This window comes from Tripterygium wilfordii, chromosome 21, assembly GCF_013401445.1.
Source record: "Tripterygium wilfordii isolate XIE 37 chromosome 21, ASM1340144v1, whole genome shotgun sequence".
NCBI lineage: Eukaryota > Viridiplantae > Streptophyta > Magnoliopsida > Celastrales > Celastraceae > Tripterygium > Tripterygium wilfordii.
Genome location: NC_052252.1, coordinates 6,983,240 through 7,002,159, shown reverse-complemented (window position 1 = coordinate 7,002,159; position 18,920 = coordinate 6,983,240). Strand labels below are relative to the sequence as shown.

General features: G+C 36.6%; 2 protein-coding genes across 5 annotated transcripts; one reads left to right on the top strand and one right to left on the bottom strand.

The window, feature by feature from the left end:
* The first annotated feature begins 2,278 nt into the window (after window positions 1–2,278).
* LOC119988274 (protein LOL2) lies at window positions 2,279–5,704 on the top strand. 3 transcript variants are annotated; one of them, XM_038833249.1, is made up of 5 exons: window positions 2,281–2,529; window positions 3,392–3,505; window positions 4,106–4,176; window positions 4,716–4,812; window positions 5,470–5,704. In XM_038833249.1, exons 1-4 carry the CDS (start codon window positions 2,427–2,429, stop codon window positions 4,785–4,787), a joined length of 360 nt encoding a protein of 119 aa, XP_038689177.1. In that variant the 5' UTR covers window positions 2,281–2,426; the 3' UTR covers window positions 4,788–4,812; window positions 5,470–5,704. The 3 variants fall into 3 exon arrangements, with proteins under 3 accessions (XP_038689175.1, XP_038689177.1, XP_038689176.1); XM_038833248.1 differs by having other exon boundaries at window positions 2,283–2,529; window positions 4,067–4,176; XM_038833247.1 differs by lacking the exon at window positions 4,106–4,176 and having other exon boundaries at window positions 2,279–2,529.
* LOC119988273 lies at window positions 5,667–8,226 on the bottom strand. 2 transcript variants are annotated; one of them, XM_038833245.1, is made up of 8 exons: window positions 7,991–8,224; window positions 7,802–7,891; window positions 7,092–7,151; window positions 6,952–6,991; window positions 6,723–6,816; window positions 6,296–6,355; window positions 6,133–6,224; window positions 5,667–6,043 (listed from the first exon to the last, which is right to left on the bottom strand). In XM_038833245.1, exons 1-8 carry the CDS (start codon window positions 8,095–8,097, stop codon window positions 5,957–5,959), a joined length of 630 nt encoding a protein of 209 aa, XP_038689173.1. In that variant the 5' UTR covers window positions 8,098–8,224; the 3' UTR covers window positions 5,667–5,956. The 2 variants fall into 2 exon arrangements, with proteins under 2 accessions (XP_038689173.1, XP_038689174.1); XM_038833246.1 differs by lacking the exon at window positions 6,296–6,355 and having other exon boundaries at window positions 7,991–8,226.
* Between the last annotated feature and the right edge of the window lie 10,694 nt (window positions 8,227–18,920).

Sequence of the window (18,920 nt, the reverse complement as noted above, 5' to 3'; positions counted from 1 at the left end):
TCTTCGATGATATTCGGAACTTAATCATCGTATACAGTTCTGTTGCTCCTGCTGCTGAAACTCGAAAAGTACACGACGAGGAAATCTTTGCGACTTACTACTGATTATCATTTTAGATATTTCGTAGCTAAGAAGATCAAGAAGCACCACACAGAATTTCACTGTCATGTTCCTAGCTCACCGACGTCAACTACATCTTCTATCTGCGCCACATCTGTGTTCACATCTATCTCACCCACAACCACTGCGCAGAGTTGCCCTTGTCTCCTCTCAACCCAAAGAAGCTCTCCTTACTGTGAAAGTTATTATTTCTGTTCACATGCAGCATCTGTGCGTGAACTACCGTGTCCGGCTCTTCTTATAGTAGTGATATGCACTCTTTTCCGTGTTTGGACTCGGATCAAAGTTGAAACAAGCAAAACAGAAGTCTTTTGAAAAAAAAAAAAGGTTCCTTATTTCAATCTTAACTCCTAACCGAACAACTCAAAGAGATTTTGTCCTTAAAAGACCGTATTGATTGAGGTAACCCAGCTACTACAAATCGAAGCCTAACTCATTGAGTCAAGGCCTAACTCACTGAGTCAATGCCCAACTCACTAGAATAGGAAAATATCTTATTGCATGTTAAGGGTGGGTTTGCTTATATAAAATATAAACCACCACTTGGTTGGTGGAGTCTCAACTGATGTGGGACTCCCATCGTTAGAGTTTGCCAATTCCCTTTCTTTTTCGTTGCAATCAAATTTTCACTCATAGCCGTATTGAAACATCTATTTTGTTTATAACAAATACCATGTTATAAGAGGGAGGTTTTGCCCAGTCACTTGTAAATATACTTTCTGTTTTGGGAAAGGCCCGTATAATTTTATCCTTAAAAAAGTTGTTTACGTTGAGATCAAACTCGTAAACCCATGGTTGGCTCTCTCATTTAACCAATGTGAGATATAAGAAATTGTAGTCTTATGATGACAACTTTATACTGTGAGAATCTGAGTAGAGATATAGTTGATCAAAATGCCAGGAAATTGCAGTAATCTAGGAAAGTACACATTTTTCGAATTGGAGTCCTTTGGTCTCCTCCACAGCACGAGGACTTACTGGTTAATGTGGATGCGGGTTTTGATAAAGGTTCTGCCAAGTTTGCCGTCGACTGTGTGGCTTGGGATGATTCTATTATGTTGGTAGCAGCAGCGGCATTTCCTATAGGAATCCTACCATCCGTGGAGAGTGCTGAACTGCATGCAATTAGGGAGGGCATTAAGATGGCTGCAGTGTATCGCGGAGTTTCTGCCTCTATACATAGTGACTCAAAGCAAGCTATGGCGAAGGTTTATTTGAAGGAGAGTGTGCTGAATGAAGATGGCAATGTGATTCGGGATATAAGGAAACTCGCGAAATCGATGAGGAATCTTGAGATCTCGTTTCATCCAAGGTCTACTAATAAGGTGACCCATGAGATTGCTACGTTTTCTGTTTCCAATTCAAATGTATGTAGGTGGAAATCGCCTTTGGAGCCTATTTGGCTTAAGGAAGCTGTAATGGCGGATCTTACGTTGTCGATTTGATAATAAAATAGAGACTTTTCCCTAAAAAAAAAACAACTTTTCAAGTGGATAAGTGAAAATTCATCCAAAATTATGTCAATGTAAGATAATAAGACTGTAAGTAGTATTAATAACCTCCTTGCGTCCACCTCTAAAGATGATCTCAAGCGATCTTTGTTGGAAGTATTGAATGAGGATGCTAATCATGCTCCAATTTTTGTCTCCCTTATCCATTTCAAGATTCCCAAGATCCTTATACATAAGCAAATGGCGACTCTTACTTATTGTTTGTTTTTATTAAATTTCTGTCTACTATTTGTCGTTTGTATTTTGAAATCTACTTTTAGAAAAATGGCGATGCAATCCTATGTGAAATGCGCATGTTCTCAAATAACTTTTCAAAAGATAAAAGATTATATTATTATGAGCTGTCAATGTTGTAAGTGAGTCCTCCATGTAAGCAGTCCTTCTTTTTTGTCGAAGGCATCCAAAAATTGAGCGAAAATTTTCAAGTTTGTAACAAAGTTTAGTCTTCCACTATCATTTGGAAATTTCCGTGTAAGTTTCCTACATCTTTCCTTCCTCGTATCCATATAACTAAATGAGCCGGCTGGGCCGACAAGGGTGTGGTTCTGTTTGAAAATCTGCAAAATGCTTGGGCCGCAAGAAGGCCTAATGAGCCTTTACGTAGGCCCAAACCCCAGCACTTATTCCAATTCGTCGACTGAAAAGTAAAAAGCCTGTGTTCTCTCATTCCTTCTGTAGCTCATTCGTTTGATTTGGGTTTTGGATGCCAAATTGCAGTCATAGATTTTTTTTTTATAAAATTTTTAAGGCGTCGTTGATAATCAAGTTGTCTAACAGCATTAAGAGGACAAAGAGATGATCGAGGGGGAGGAAGACGACGGGCCTCCCCCTGGCTGGCAGCAGCCCATCCCTCCTCGAGCTCGATCGCGATCGCCTCCTCCAGCACCTTCGCCTTCTGGTCAGTCGTCTCTATCTACATGTCTATTGTCCGTGTACAGTCTGATTACTATGTCACTTGTTAATGGTTTTTTTTTCCCCCTTATGCTGTGTTGTTTTGTCTGCGTGATTATCATCAACAACCTTAACTGCCCATTTGAGCATGCAACATCTAGAGTTAGAACGATTGGGTGCTTTGAATGTGATTCTAAGGTAGGTAGATATTGTGTTCTGTGAAACAATGGACGAAACTAATAGGTATCCGAAATTATTGAAGTTAGGGTTGGTTGAACTTGAGAGTTCGATTTTGACATAAAGGTATTTATGTTGATTGCGCAGCTTTTGTATTATAAATTGAAATCTGAAGTCTGAACAGGGTGGTATAAGAAATGTTTTGTATTCCTTATTGAATTTTTTTTCTCAATAATGTAACTTTCAGTTCCTATGGAGAGTTGCTCAACCTCCATTATGCTGCTTTTTAATTATAGTGGTTATTAATAAGAGGGTGTAGGTGTACTGTAAATGGAAAAACACGTTGATTTGTTCTGCCACATGGAAGCAATTCTCGGTGATTTTAGGTGCTATGGTATGGCTGCTATGAACCTTTTTGGTTGGTGACCTTGTCTTGACATGTAAGGTCGCTTTACCGTAACCTAGAGTCATAGGTCTCAATCTTGCCCTTCCCCAATCTTGCCTCTATTGCGGAAGCCTTGTGCACAAAAGTTATTTTTCATTACCTTTTATTATCACTCGTTTGCTTCTTCTTTTAATATTATCCTATTTGGATTTGCTCAAGAATGGTTTTGGTGATTCCATTTGCATTCATAACCAGAGTATATCAATCAGTTTTTTAAGGTCCTCATTGATTGTGGTATCTTATTCAGTGGCAGAAATGGCTCAAATGGTTTGTGGTTCTTGCTCCCACCTACTTTCTTATCCACAAGGAGCCAGGCATGTTAAGTGCTCATGTTGCCAGATGGTGAACTATGTATTGGAAGGTTCTTCTCTTCACATTGGATTAATTACTTAGCTTTCATGCAGTAATATATTTCTTATAACTTCATTTTGTACTTTTTCTGCATGGTAGGGGCATTGCCATGTTAGACTTCCACTTGATGCTGCTTGTTTCTGCATCTTTCAATATCAATGCCCTTTCATACTAGTCCCATAATGTTTATAGGGAGTGACATCGCACAAAATCCTCTGCCCCAAAAGGGCGACTCATTATATTAGTTATGCATCCCCCCTGTGTGTCATCTCTTTCTCTCATCAGGATGATAAAAGCTTGTTGTTGGAAGAGATTACCTGAGGTGAAAGAGTTGTAGACATAGTGCAAAAGAATGCTGTCAATGATTTCCATACCCAGAACATGGCATCCACAACAAAGTTCTATGTTCCATCAACTATCGTCCATTCCATATACGAACATATACTGCTTTCTTTCTTCATTTGAACTTATATTATCTATTATAGCATATCCTTCACATAGCATTTGATTGTATCGAGTATTGACATTACATGAAGATAATTAAGCTTTTCAACTTAATTTTTCATTTCAGCACATGAAGTTGGTGTAGTTAACTGCCGTAGTTGTGCAGTTTTGCTGATGTATCCATATGGAGCTTCATCAGTTCAGTGTTCATCATGCCTTCTTGTAACAGAAATTGGAGTACGTTCACTTTTTCTTGAATGATAAGCATTTCTGTGCCTGAAGAGTGTATTTTAACGCAAGCTTCTTGGGAGTATTGTAGAACAGCTGTTATTTTGAAGCGTTTTTGTCAATAAGTTTTACAAAATTAACATGGCTAAGTTTTTCAATCGATTTCTTCTGAGAATTATGTGATAGGCATTATCCTGATTCCAAGCTAATTTTCTGTGAAATTATGTACCGTCTTTCAAATATGTTTTGGAATACAGACTCTAAAATTGACAATCATAGAGGGAAAGAAAAAGTATTTCCTCAATTCGGAACTTGAATAGCTGTTAATAATATAGGCATACAACAGACAATTCAAAAATGCTAAGAAGCTTTGTCAATTGTGTTTTTGGTACTTTCTGACTTTTTTGCTTGTGGAGACTTTAATGGCATACAGACATAAGATGTCAATTGAAATGTAGTTGGACAATTAAATGCTTTCAGCTTTAATTTATATTTTTTTGTGTGGGAAGGTTTTTTTTTACTAAAGTTGTTAATTGTTTGATCTATAGGATCACAACAGGCGCCCTCCATGGTCTGTACAGCAGGGGCAACCTCCTCGTACTCCCAACCCTGTTCACTGACAGCTTGTATTTGTTGGCGTGTAAGGTACCATATTAATCCTATAGTTTTGACCCTTAATGAAGGTTTTTTTTTTCTCGTTCTTAACTTCAGTGATGTTGAGATCAGAAAATTTGTTTACGCTTTCATCAGACATTCTGTGTTATTCTTGATGTCACATTGTCACATTATAGTTTTGTCATATCTATAAAAATCTTTTTGGCTACGGAATCATATGGTAAGGTGTGCAGATAGATATAAACTTTTTGCTTTCGTAACGTTGTGATTCTTTGGAGTATGTCTTATGGTCATAGGTCCCATGAATTTGTATTTGTTGTGTTCTTGATTCTTCTGGGATATAAGGCATTTTCTTCTTGGCTCATGTGAGGTTATTTCCTCACACAAAACTATTGAACAAACCCAAGCCATTCTCGTTTTTGGCACTTGCTCACTTCACAATTCATTTTTTAGGAGCTTAAAATTCTGAGCAATAAGTTTAGTCCCTTCTCTACACTTTTGCCCAAATGATTTACAGGGGCGTCACACACTTTCTTATTATTACTGATGCTTGTGCTGTTGTCGCCCATTAATGCCAGTGTTAGTTTGTAACTATTTCACGGAGAGGACTGTCTGCTTCTCTTTCTTTATCTGGGTTTTGTAGAGTAGTTGCTGTATCTTGCTGACACCAACTTTGAATGCTTTTAGGTTATATCTGTCTGGCAAGCTACACTGTGAGAAGTCATCCATTTCCAACTTCCTACTTGCCAGGTTTGAAATGAATTTTCTATGGATGTATTGATGGAAGGATTTTGGCCTGTTCTTGTTGGAGTTTCTTGTGTTTTTGAACAAAGGATCTTGGAGGGTTCTTCTTGTTTCTTTTTTAACATTAACAGTTCTACAGGTTGAAGGAAAAATATTTTGCTGTCGGACACTCTACTAATCCTGAATATTCACCAAATTGCAAAATATTTGCTGCAATGCAGCATTACAAGTATCTTGATCAACTACCCTTCATGGGTGCTCAAGAACATGGAATGATAAACTTTTGAGATAATATTGATTCTAATATTAGTTATTTTTTAACGTGTGATTTGAATTCAATGTTCGACCTGTTCAAAATTCAAAAGGATGAGATTGCTTGGACCAAGTTGGTACAGACAGAAGGTTCCAGTAAGGTCTTTCTGCGCAATCTTCAATCATCAGGTGGGAAGTCTTCATCTGATGCATTTTCCAGGAAAGAGCCAAGAGTTTTCCTCAAAATGCTAAATGTTTTGTCGTCCTGCCACTCAAACGTGAAATTAGTTATTCAACTACTGATATAAAAACAACAGATTCCAATAATTCAGAATTTTCCATGGATCTTATTACCTGCTTTTTCTTCTTCAAGGACTCCTCCAATTTCGCAATTTTGTCAGCAGAAGCTTTCTCCTGTTCAGAAATGATACTCTTCTCCCTCTTTCCTGAAATTAACCCATAAGAAAATTAAGATCATGTTTTGAATGCTGGGAAAGAAGAGTGGTCTTGGACTGACTGAGTTGTTCATATCGGGTGAAGAGGTTTTCCTTGTCCTCCTCAAATTTGGTGATCGTATCTGCCAAAACATCACCAACACTCAGCAGTGACTACTACCAGTAATTTAAATCTAAACTTATTTATCAAAATCTCTTGACACTGAACATTCCATTCAACATGTAAAAATGGCAAAGCATAGCTATTCAATCATGCTTGACTGATGCCTGTGCTACAAGATTGCTTCGGTGTCAACCCTACGCAAGCTACAATTTAGGAAGAAAAAATTACAACAGTGCCACCAGGAGATTATAGATGATGGAATTTCAATATACAGACAATAAGGATGAGCCAGAGTGGGGCTATTATCAGAATGGTCCTGGAAACAAACAAGATCACACCAAGTAATTCTCACAGATGATCATTGAATTCTGCTGCCAACTAAATACCTTTTAGGACCTGCAGATGGGCATCTTTGTCCTTGCAGAACTTCTCATAGATCTCTTTGAATTTGGAGGTCTCATCTTTCAAGCAATTTTCACACTGCAAGTACAGAAACATGATTTATGGCATTCACATTACAATCATTCTTTAAGTTCTTTGAAACAAAAAATAGATGGTGCAGTTCAATATTTATCTCCAGGAATCCCTATCAAATCCCCTTTCATCACCACAGACCTCTTTTGAGCTCTTCGAGAGCGCCTTAGCAAAACTTTGCCTACATAGGAAAAAGCACAGGAATGCAAGATTAGGAAACTTTAACCGGAAACAGAAGCAAGGATTCAATTTCAAAGCTAGAATGATCGATTTAGATGTACCTGTCCTTCTCAAGCTTCGACTTCAACTCATCAACCATAGACTTGATCTCAGATGCCACACTGTCTCAAGACACCAACAGTTGCAACAGTTACCAATTGTGAAATTGGACTAGTGATGATGGATGGAAAAATGTGGTAAGACTAACGAGGAAGGTAATTTTTTTCATGTAGACCACCACAGGGCAATCACTTTCTAGACCATACAGAGCACAATTTACCAATTCTTTTGAGAAAAACATACTTGTACAATTCACATTTCAAACAAACCGATGAGTACCTTAAAATCTCTGAATACAATTTTATAATGATTTGTGTTTTATGAGTCAATAGTATATTAGATAATCACGTAAGTGTAAACATCATTGAATACGAATACCAATCCACAGCCGTGAAGGATTGACACACATCTAGTAGAAATTCCAACATTATACTGATGAGAAGCCAGAAATGCCTCAGGACAATTAGGATCGTCTCAATCATCTAAAAACCTTTTATGCTCATCTCAGAATCAAACACTAAATTCGTTCTACTACACCTTTGATCGTGCGAAACCTACTATAGTCGATATCATCTATGAAGGAAATCAAAGAATGTATTCACAAATATCTTACACATCAAAGCTCGATAGATCAACAAGAACCAGAAACCTACATAATCTCTCTAAACCTTTTTACAAAAACATTAGGTGTAATAAAAACGATTTTTCTAACCTCGAAATTGTCTCTTCATTCTTCTTTTGACCGTCCTTCTGTGCCTTCTCTCTGATCTGGTGCAGCGCCGACATTATCCCTTTGATATCGCTGCAATTTTCATCATTATTTAACAAAATATGACAGTACAAAAGACTTAATAGAAGAAATTTTGAATAGAAAACATATCGATCAAGGCACTAGACAAACCTTGAAAGATCGAGATCCAACTCATCGTCGACTCGGAATTTCGAATTCGATTTGGTGACTACAGAGTCACGAACTCGTTTCTTAGCGCTCACCTTAGCTGTGGACATTTTGGTGATTTGCTAGGTTTAGCGTGACGTTCTGGAGAGCAGCGATTGTGTTCTGCGGAGAAATTTGTTTCTGAGGCTCTTCGCGGTTTGGTCTAAGCTTTTGAATTCAAAATTTTAATCCTATTTTTGAGCATAAACAAAAGGGAAAATTCCAGGCCGGTACCAATTGTGAAACTTTTGGACACTTAAGTCCAATTTAAAAAACTTTATCCCTCTAAGGTACCAGTAGTATGCTAATTACTTTCTTACCCTTGTTTTATCCACCAATTTGTCTTTGACGGAAGTTGGCTTGGAAAGCATCAGAGGACGTAATCCTTGGTATCATCATCGTCGTCAAGGTCGGTAGTGGAGAGGATGATGCAAGAGCAACGCTGGAGAGATGCGATGAAGGCGGAAGCTACGTTCGTGCCCACCCAACTCGCAACCCGATCCAGCTTCTCGTAAGACATGAAGCTGCAATTGTTCTCCATCTCTATCTCAATTCACGAAAAGAGACCTACATATACTTTTTTTGTTTTTTGTTTGTTGGTGGGGAGAGGAGACGACAACAACAGAGTTGGTGAGGAAAGGAGACGACAACAACAAAATCTTTTTTTGTGGCTGTTGCTTTTGTTCATTAAAAAGGCAGGAAAGAGATTGGTTTTGGATAGACATTGTAGGTAATGATGATGGTGGGGTGGTTGTCAGGGTGGTGGTCGTGATGGTTGTGGGGGAAAGGTTGTCGACGAAGCAAGACTGATTTTCCTCTCTCACTAGCCTAGGGTCTCTTCCTCTCACTAGTCTACGGTCTCTCATCTCTCTTCCTCAAATCCATCTCGCTAATGTTACTGTTTCAAAACAGTAACATTGGTCGGCCAGTGTTATTATTTAGAAAAAACTTCAGATCTGATCGATTTTGGTGGCGGTTCGTTATACCACCATCATAGTTGGACTCCCCTCATTGAAGCACACAATGCCCATCCAGGTGCGGCCCAAAATGGCCACCGGATATAGCCGTTTTAAAACAGTAACATTGGTCAATGTTACTATTTCAAATAGTAACATTGATCGCCCAATGTTACCAATGTTACTATTTCAAAACAGTAACATTGGTCGGCCAGTGTTACTATTTGGAAAAAACTTCAGATCCGGTCGATTTTAGCTGCGGTTCGCCATACCATCACTACCATTAGAATCCCCTCACCGAGACGCACAATGCCCAGTCAGATACGGCCCAAAATGGCCACCGGATATGCTCGTTTTAAAATAGTAACATTGGTCGGTCAATGTTACTATTGCAAAACAGTAACATTGGTTGGTAAGTGTTATAATTTGGAAAAAAACTTGAGATCCGTCCGATTTCGATGACAATTTACAATACCACCATCATCATTAGACTCCCCTCATAGAGACGCATAATACCCAGTCATATTTGGACCAAAACGACATCCATAAAAAGAGATGAGAGAGAGAGAGAGAGACGTAGTAAAGAGAGATGTAGTAGAGAGAGAGACAGAGATTCAGCAGGAGAGAGAAAGTTGTTGTGATGAGAGAGAGATGCAGTAGGAGAGAGAAAATTATTGTGATAAGAGAGAGATGCAGTAGAGAGAGAAGATGTAAAGAGGTAAGAGAGATGTAGCATATAACAAGAGAGAAAATCGTATTAGATCTAATCCTCTTTGAAAAAGGGCAAAAAAGGAATAAGATACCATCACCATCACCATTAGACTCCCCTCATAGAGACGCATAATACCCAGTCATATTTGGACCAAAACGACATCCATAAAAAGAGATGAGAGAGAGAGACGTAGTAAAGAGAGATGTAGTAGAGAGAGAGAGAGAGAGATTCAGTAGGAGAAAGAAAGTTGTTGTGATGAGAGAGATGCAGTAGGAGAGAGAAAATTATTGTGATAAGAGAGAGATGCAGTAGAGAGAGAAGATATAATGAGGTAAGATAGATGTAGCATATAACAAGAGAGAAAATCATATTAGATCTAATCCTCTTTGAAAAAGGGCAAAAAAAGAATAAGATAAAATTTAAATGATTTAAATATTATAAAAATAAAAATGGACTTATGAGGGATAAAGTTTTTTGGAGTGGACCTAGCTGTCCAACAGTTTTGAAAGTGGTATTAATATGTCATTTTCCATAAACAAAAACACAGTATACTGTATATCAAGGGGGGCACGGCCCATATACAACCAGAAGTCTAGAGAATCCATTTTGGTCTAAGGGTTTGGGAATACGGTCGGTCTAAGGGTTTTATCCGATTATTCTTGGTCGGCCCTATTAGAATTTCCATCCTCATACACATCAACAATACTATCCATTTTGGGTTATTCAATTCCCGTGAATACATTGAGTCCGCATGACTTTGCCTTACCAAAAGCTCACTCATCTCAATAGTGATCTCGCAGAAGTACGTTTAACTGCGAAAGTGGATTGTACGAGTTAGGATGTGGGTGGTCTGTCCATTGGACATTCGAGAGGCTCTACAAGTACCCCTCACCCCGTGGGTGGTCCATCCATAAGGACATCCGAAAGGCCCAATAGGTGACCCAAACAGGAGGAGCTAGCTTCAATACCATATTAGAATTTTCAGTCCAATGCACATTAACAATATTGTCCGCTTTAGGTTGTTCGATTCCCGTGGATACATTGAGTCTGCACAGCTTGACCTTCCCGGGAGGTCACCCATCCTAATAGTGCTCTCGTAGAAACACGCTTAACTGCATAGTTATGGCAGGATGTTTTCCTCCAAGAAAACGCGTTATTGATAGTATGGAACTGAATTTATCTATATATGTTAACATGATTTACTATATTATAATTTGACATCCTAAGGCTCCGTTTGGAACTCCGTATAGGATATTATAATATTGCTATCCAATGTATAATTTAATCCTTGTATAAGTTGATGTATAATTTAATCCTATCCAGTGTTTGGAAAGAATATGATATTAGGTTTGTATAGTATAAGATTTGTGGTAATATGTCTGGATTATCCCCAATTAAAGTGAGAGTGGAGGTCTTTTTTGTCATTTGACATGTTATTTATTATTCTTAGCGCTTCGTATAAAATAAAAACAAGTCAGAGGTATTTTAATATTATACGGTCGGTCTCATATAAGAAGCACTTTTGTATAAAGTTATACTATCCCAGGTATTTTAAAAATGGTCCAAACACCCGATAACTTCATTAAAGGATAATTTTATATTATACGGAGTTTTATTCTCTCCTCCAAACGGAGCCTAATGTAATTATTATAATTCACTTTATTTTATTAAACGATTCAGGAACCTTAAATCCAATATCAAATTTAAACCCGACCCAAAATCGTGATGAGTTTGAAAATGAAAACCAAACCATTTTCAAACCCTATAAAATATATTTTTGGGTTTTAAATGGATCGGATATCTTGTGTGTAGTGCCCGAGTCCCTTTTTTAAATTGCTAATAGTGAGTTAGAGGCAACTAATTTATATTTTCATATGAAACTCATCATAAATATTATTAGGGTTAATACAACATTTGGTCCCTGAAAGATGGCCATTGTTCCAATTTAGTCCTTGAAAGTCAAATTGTGCCAATTTAATCCTTCAATGTTTAATTTGTTCCAAATAGGTCACCCGATCAGATTTAGGCAATTTTGGGCAATCAAAATGATGACTTGGCAAATTGATTGTTAAGTTATGATGATGTGTCAAACGGAGTTATAAATGTGGCAAACGACGTTAATGTGAGACCTAAAATTTGTGAGTTATCTTTCATGTGAAATCGCAAACTTCTATTCCTCTCACATCAAAACCCTAGATCGTGCTGCGATTTGAGCCACCATACAAGCCATCGAAGCTTCCTACAGGTCGATTCTTGATTCTGCATCATCTTCGCGATTCTAGCCATCGAAGCTTCATCCTGGGTATGTCTCGATTTGTGAGCCATTTTTCACTTGAAATTGTAAACTTCAATATATGGGTAATTGTTTGATTCTTTTGAACATGCTCTCGTTTGATGCTTACTGTTCTTAAATAAGTCATTTTTTTTTCATCTTTTGGCCGCAATTCGCGTAACCCTAACGCGATTTGTGTAAACCCTAATGGTTTCTAACCCACCCTAACGCTTTCTGTTATCGATTTTTTTTTAATGTGCCATTTCTTCTCGATTTTGGTGAATGTGCTTATTATTTTGTTGAAGTTTTTGATTCAATATGTCAATTAGGTACTATGGACAAAGGGAAATTTGTTCCAAGGAGACCGGTGAGCAGAGCAGATAACAAACTAAAAAGTGTGGGAAAAATTATTGGTTTCAGTGGTGTAGTGACTTTGGATGATGATGATGAGATGTTGGACTCATTTATGGCTAGTTTGGAGACAAATGATAGGACTGTGGAGGGTGTTGATCAAGCGTTGAGTGATGTAGGTGGAGAAGATGATACTGATGTGGATTATGACTTTGTGGAGGTTCCTATTGGGGAGAATGTAGGTGGAGAAGATGATACTGATGATGAAGAGTTGAAATTAGTTTATGAATCTGACGATGAAGACATCTTGTTATATAAGGATGATAGTGATGGTGAAATTAGAAGACGCACTAGCGGTAATCCAAAGTGCCAATTGGAGGTGATAGTGGAGGAGCTATAGGAAGAGCATCAATTGGTAGGGGTGGAGTTGTATGGAGAGGTTTAGCCGGCAGAAGAGGAGCTACAAGGAGAGGTTTAGCTGGCAGAGGGGGTGCTGCAGGGAGAGGATCAATTGCTGGGAGTGATGTAACAAGTGCTAGCCCTGATAGAGTGACAAAAGAAAGAGCCGGTAGGCCTAGCCTTGCTTCAACTATTCAATGATCCACTTCTACTTCCATGTACAATACAATGTTGTAAGCTTCTCAAGAATCTGTTACCAATCAAAGGAAGGAAGTATAGATTTGATTTGTTGATAAGGTTTCCAAGTATCCCTCTGTTTTTTGTTCTTTGGATGCATATGATATGTAATTGTTCATCTTTTGTGCTATGTAGATAATGTCTCTGTTTTTTGGTTATTTTGGACTTGATTATGATAATGGTAGAACAAAAACAATCTTCAGGTGACTATTTTGGAACATTACTTCGTTTGTTTTTTTGATTTAACGAGAACTACATGTGTCATGCAGTTGGTGGATCACCATTGCAAATTTAGGGGAAAAAAAAGAAATCCACGTTGGCATATTATTATCCACATGGAAAACCTTTGTTTAACGGTCAACATGTCAAGTCCGCATTTTGACTGCCCAAAATTGCTTAAATTTGATCGGGTGACCTATTTGGAACAAATTAAACATTGGAGGATTAAATTGGTACAATTTGACTTTCAGGGATTAAATTGGAACAATGACGTTCTTTCAGGGACCAAATGTTGTATTTACCCAATATTATTATTTTTTGGAAAAAAAATTGTTATGAAGCTTCAAATCAACATAGATGTAAGATGATGCTCTTAATTCACATCCAATTAATATGGTCCATGGTTGGTCTAGTAGAGACAGGGAAAAGAGCCACCTACATTAATAACTTATGACTTCTTCTTCAAAGGGCATCTAGGCCGGTGGGAGAATTTTATTCAACAAAAAGGGATCGACGAGTGGAAATTTTAAGACAAATACCACTTAAAGCAACCACAATGGTGATTTTTGTTGGGACATGAATAATGTATGAGAATTTGTGTTTTGTTGATGTGACTGTATTGAGATATATGTTTTGCTGATGTGACTGAGAATGGAAATAAGATGACTTTTGTATTAGTACAATGATTTAAATTTATTGGCTTGATTTTTGTATAATAGATGTGGTTACCAGTATTGAATTAAAGGTAAAAATGTGTACGTGTGTTGAAGTGGGTCCCATTTTGGATAAAATGAGCCAACATAAAAGGGCAAGGCAAATAACATACCCCTCTTGGCCCCAACAAAAATGGGCCGATAAAATCCAACTGTTGTATCGTGAATAATGTTTGTTGACCCAGCAAAAGTAACTTTTTTGTCATCCATGGGTAAGCAAATACACCCCAGTGTGGGTGCTAGATTGCCAATCAAACAATTAAACCTGTTTCTGTGAGCATCCCCTATTGACTATTGTCTATGTATGGCTATATGTATGCCTTCTTTGTTGGCAGCAATTGCAACAATGGTATTTTGTTTGTCCATGGGTGTAGTTTTGATGGGCCTTAGGTGAAAAATGGGCACAACAAGGTCAATTATTGACCTTATTATGTTGGCTCAAATATAGTAGCATGGAGACTAGTTGACCCTCATGTTGGCTCACTTTGTCAATATGGGACCCACTTCAACGTATACACACACATTTTTACACAAAAATCAATATCGGACTCCACCTCTATTACACAAAAATCAAGCCAGTAAATTTACACCATTGTATCAATACATTTTGTTGACCCAGTCACATTAACAAAATACATTCCCTAATACAACCATATCGGTAAAACACAAATCCTCATACGTGATATTGTATGCAAGTGGCTCGGAACATTCTCGCGAATAATCGAATTGATTTTGAGAACCAAAGGGGTGTCCAAGATTTTGCTTCAATATTCGCATTAATAATTACCATGTTCAAAGGTATTGACCAAAAAATTAGTGCATGAGGCCACTAGCGCCACTCACGTACTCCAAATTTGCTACAACGTATAGAGTGGTTATCTTATACATACGTTTCTAAATATAAAATTTACAAGATTAAGTTTTCTGTCATTGGATCTGACCAACAATTGATATTAAAAATGATTAAAAAATTCAAAAACACCATCATCGATATTCACGACATCAAAAAAAATCACCGTCGGACCACCGTCTCAACATGCTGATAACCCAAAAAACTTTCTCCTAACCTCCTCATCAATGCAAAACCCAACCACCAATGACCACGGGTTAGCCGCAACATTGCTTGGAAGTGTTGACTACCCAAACGAAAATCGCTTAGATTCAGCCAATTGAGCTGCCATTTTCGACAACCGACACCAACTGTAAGTCGGTCACCTAGAGAGCCCAAAAAACTCAGTTGCGGCGTGCCCAAAAAATCAGCCAATTTCTTAAATTTTTTACGACATCCAATATCAACTGTTGGTCAGATCCAACAGCGAAGTTGCTATAAACTCTCGATATAGGATAATTAATCACATATATACAGTAGGCAACAAGAATAAACATCAGTGCAGACCGGGGCATGTGATGTGATAACATTACAAAACTCATCGTTTATCGTGGAGATCCAGACAAGTTTCGTCGTGGTGTGTCATTGTGTGGACTGGAGTGGCGCAAAGTCTTCAATCAAAATCGATCTTCTTCTAGAAACAACTCTGTTTTCCTTCTACATAGTCCTTATGGATCAGATTTTATATATAGAAGTGCACCCTTTTTTCGTCACAGTATGACAACCTTCTGGAAGACCCAAGAGTTCCTCTGTCACTCTGATAGAGTAAAGAGGATGAACTAATGTGAAATGACTGGATACGCATCTCTAACATATGTAAAAACCCTATCTTCTAGAAGCAAGTCAACATGGCATCATCTAGAAGGTCTATGTTTAGTTCATTTTTCTTTTTTCGATCGATTTCATTATTGAAAAGAGCAAACAACTAAACAAGTAGCTAGGTCAATCAACCATTTGAATTACAAGGTGCGAAATATTGTTACTTAAATATCACCATACGTATGTTGTTAGAACTTTCTAAGAATATATCCAAGTATAATCCAACATAATGGTATATGATTAAGTAAAGACCTAGTACATCTCACACAAATGACCCCTTTTTTGACCTAAGAATCAATGGCGAATGCTCATAAATAACAAATTCATGGGGACCCATGACCAAGGGAGAAGCGAGGATTTCATAAGAGGGTGGCCTAATAGTTGACGGAGGTTCGAGGGCAGTGCCCCTGAAAATTTTTTCAGGGTTATTTAATGAAAAATTATCCAATTTCTCATTGATTATAGTATAATCAATGTGAAAAACAAAAGTATCACTGAATGCATAAATACCGTGTACTTACAAGAAAAACATAACCACCACACGATTAACACTATACACATGATATTTTGTGATCCATTTTAGAATTCGGCCTTTTAATAAAATATTTGTCCATATCTGTTAAAAAATATTGAAAATTTGCAACAAACACTCAAATTGGGTGTGGACTTAATATATGGTATACTTTGTATTAATAAAATATATATTAAATAGTATTTTTAATAAATATATTAAATGGTCTTTTAAGTATAAAATATAAGAAATGAAATAAAAATGTTCGTTTTTAAAATGAAAACCGAAAAATCTAATTCGAATGGCTCATTAAGATATTCTTAATTGATAGGAGAGAATTTAAGAAGAAGACACAATAATATTTAAAAAAAAAAAGAAAAAACAAAACAAAAAACGCAAGGACATTCTGAGAATCGATCGAATTGACGCGCAGAGTGTGTAGTAGCTGAAACAGCTACCAGCATTATGCCACCAACCATATGACATAACAATGGTAGAGTAGTCTATATATATATTAAAAAACTTTCAAAATCCATGGGGGCCTGGCCTCCCCGGTCCCTCTATAGCTCCGCCCCTGGCCATGATTCAGAACGGATAATATCTTTGATGTATCTGTGCTTTAATTTTCAACATGATATTGGAGTAAAGTCTTAGTCCATTTAGACGTGACATCTACCTGTCCACACGTTACGTATGGGATAACCTAGCCCACAATTGTTGAAAGTGTCAAAATTGTATTCCACATCAGATTGGCATGACTTAAGCGAGTGGTATATAAGTAAAGTCCTAAGACCATCCGTAGCAGATACTCTTAACAGATTCTCTAAATTTACAGTAAAAGTACACTTTTCACAAATTTACAGTTTCTCCAAACTGTACTACTACGCAGCAGATACTCTAAACCATACTCTAAATCATTTAAATATTCATTTATACAATCAAAATTTTTATTATTTAAAATCAATTTATTTTATAATATCATAGTAAATTCCTACAATATTTAGATGATAAATTAATTAAAATTAATATTTAGTACCACCAACTTAAACTTGACCAGAAACCTTTTCATTAAAATTAAATAAAAAAAAAAGGCCAAATAAAAAGAGAAGCCATTAATTCCACAGTTTCTGCTTTCTATCCTCTCCCATTTTTATCCAAAAATTTTTATTTCTCCAACGCATCTTCATCTTTATCAGGTAAATCATGCATAAATTATATACACAGAATCTAAGTGGAAGAGAGAGAAAATTAATATAAAATTGTTCCAGTATTGAACAGTGAAACGTTTGTTCTACCGTTTTACTGTAGCATCTGCAGATTTGCAGTATTGACTCCAGTATCTGCTGGATGGTCATTTTGTATCAAAAACTGTACTGCAAACTCTATATATGCAGTTTCATATGGTTTTAGAGTATCTGTTGGAGGTGCCCTAACACATCTCACACAAATAACGTATTTTCTGCATCGAAAAACCGATGACAATGGCCCATGAAGAACAAATCGTGCAGACACGTAGTCCAGAGCAAACAATATTTTTAATATGTTTAGGCATAGATTTTCAACAAAAACTATGCTTTGTGGTATATAATATATATATAGGTTATCTTATGGATTCACTTATTTAATTTAAGTCAAGCAGCCCCTAACAGTCAATTATTTGTATTCAAAATCTTTAATTAGTAAGGACTAATTAAGGACCATGTAATTGGGCATACAAATCAACACGTATCCCCAAACTTTTTCAAACTAATTAATAATGCTTTAATTTTAATTGGGACGAGTCTTTCAATTGGATAATCAATTGGGACGAGTCTTTCAATTGGATAATCAATGTTCGGTTCATAATCTTTTGATTAGGAGATATAATAAAAAAATATACCGTCAGTAGCTTATGCGTTCGATTTCTATTGGTAGCAATATATTTGTGTCCATGTACCGAGTTTTTGTCAAATTTATCTTTTCGTCAAGTATGAAATTTCTATGCGCACGGGTGACAGATCGAGTTTAGGCACATCAAATATTCAGAGGGTAATATTATATGGTGTCATTATCGATTAAAAAAATATAATAAAAATATTCATTATTTTGATATTCCAAAATTTTTATGTCTAATATTAAATATACCACATCAGTTTGGTAATCTCAAATCATGTGGTATATATGAAAACCCATGTCTCTATACAGTAAGAGGCCTTTCTTGGTCTCAAGTATCATTAAGTGAAATGGTCCAAGAAGAATAAAGTCTTGCTGGCTCCATGTATTTTTGATGTGAGTGGGGTTGAGATTTTTAACAGTCTCAGAGAGATTAAAAATAAAAATACACATGATGACTCTTGTCCTCTTTTTGTCAATGTTTTAAATCTCGTTATCAGTATCATACCAGTCACACCCAACTGATATGTGATATAATCGATTCAACCAATCAAGCGATACAAAGATTATATATATATATATTACAGAGAATAAGAGTAACAAAAATCATTTTGTTTTAGTTTTTAACATTTATAAGAAATATTATTTTAGGGTCCAGGTTTAATTCTCATTAATAGTATTTTTAACATATTTTCTAAGCACATACAACAAACATTCCAAAACCAAAAATTGGAAGAATCTTGAAGACATTTTTTCAACACATATGAAAAACATTCTAATAAAAAATTGGATGAATTTTGAAGACTTCCTCGGCTATCACTTAAATTTTTATATTTATTTATCTATAAACTACAAAATTTATTTTAATTTAAAAAATGTAAAAAAAAATATGCGAAACCGGTTTAACAAACACCGATTGAATACCGGTACGTACTGACACTGTG

Excerpts from the sequence above, each read along its gene's own strand:
- LOC119988274 (XM_038833247.1), top strand. The coding sequence starts at position 2,427 with ATGATCGAGGGGGAGGAAGACGACGGGCCTCCCCCTGGCTGGCAGCAG. Across the intron at positions 2,530-3,391 it reads TCCAGCACCTTCGCCTTCTG|TGGCAGAAATGGCTCAAATG; the intron begins GTCAGTCGTCTC and ends TATCTTATTCAG. Across the intron at positions 4,813-5,469 it reads TGTATTTGTTGGCGTGTAAG|GTTATATCTGTCTGGCAAGC; the intron begins GTACCATATTAA and ends GAATGCTTTTAG.
- LOC119988273 (XM_038833245.1), bottom strand. The coding sequence starts at position 8,097 with ATGTCCACAGCTAAGGTGAGCGCTAAGAAACGAGTTCGTGACTCTGTA. Across the intron at positions 7,892-7,990 it reads TTGGATCTCGATCTTTCAAG|CGATATCAAAGGGATAATGT; the intron begins GTTTGTCTAGTG and ends TGAAAATTGCAG. Across the intron at positions 7,152-7,801 it reads AATGAAGAGACAATTTCGAG|TGTGGCATCTGAGATCAAGT; the intron begins GTTAGAAAAATC and ends GTCTTGAGACAG.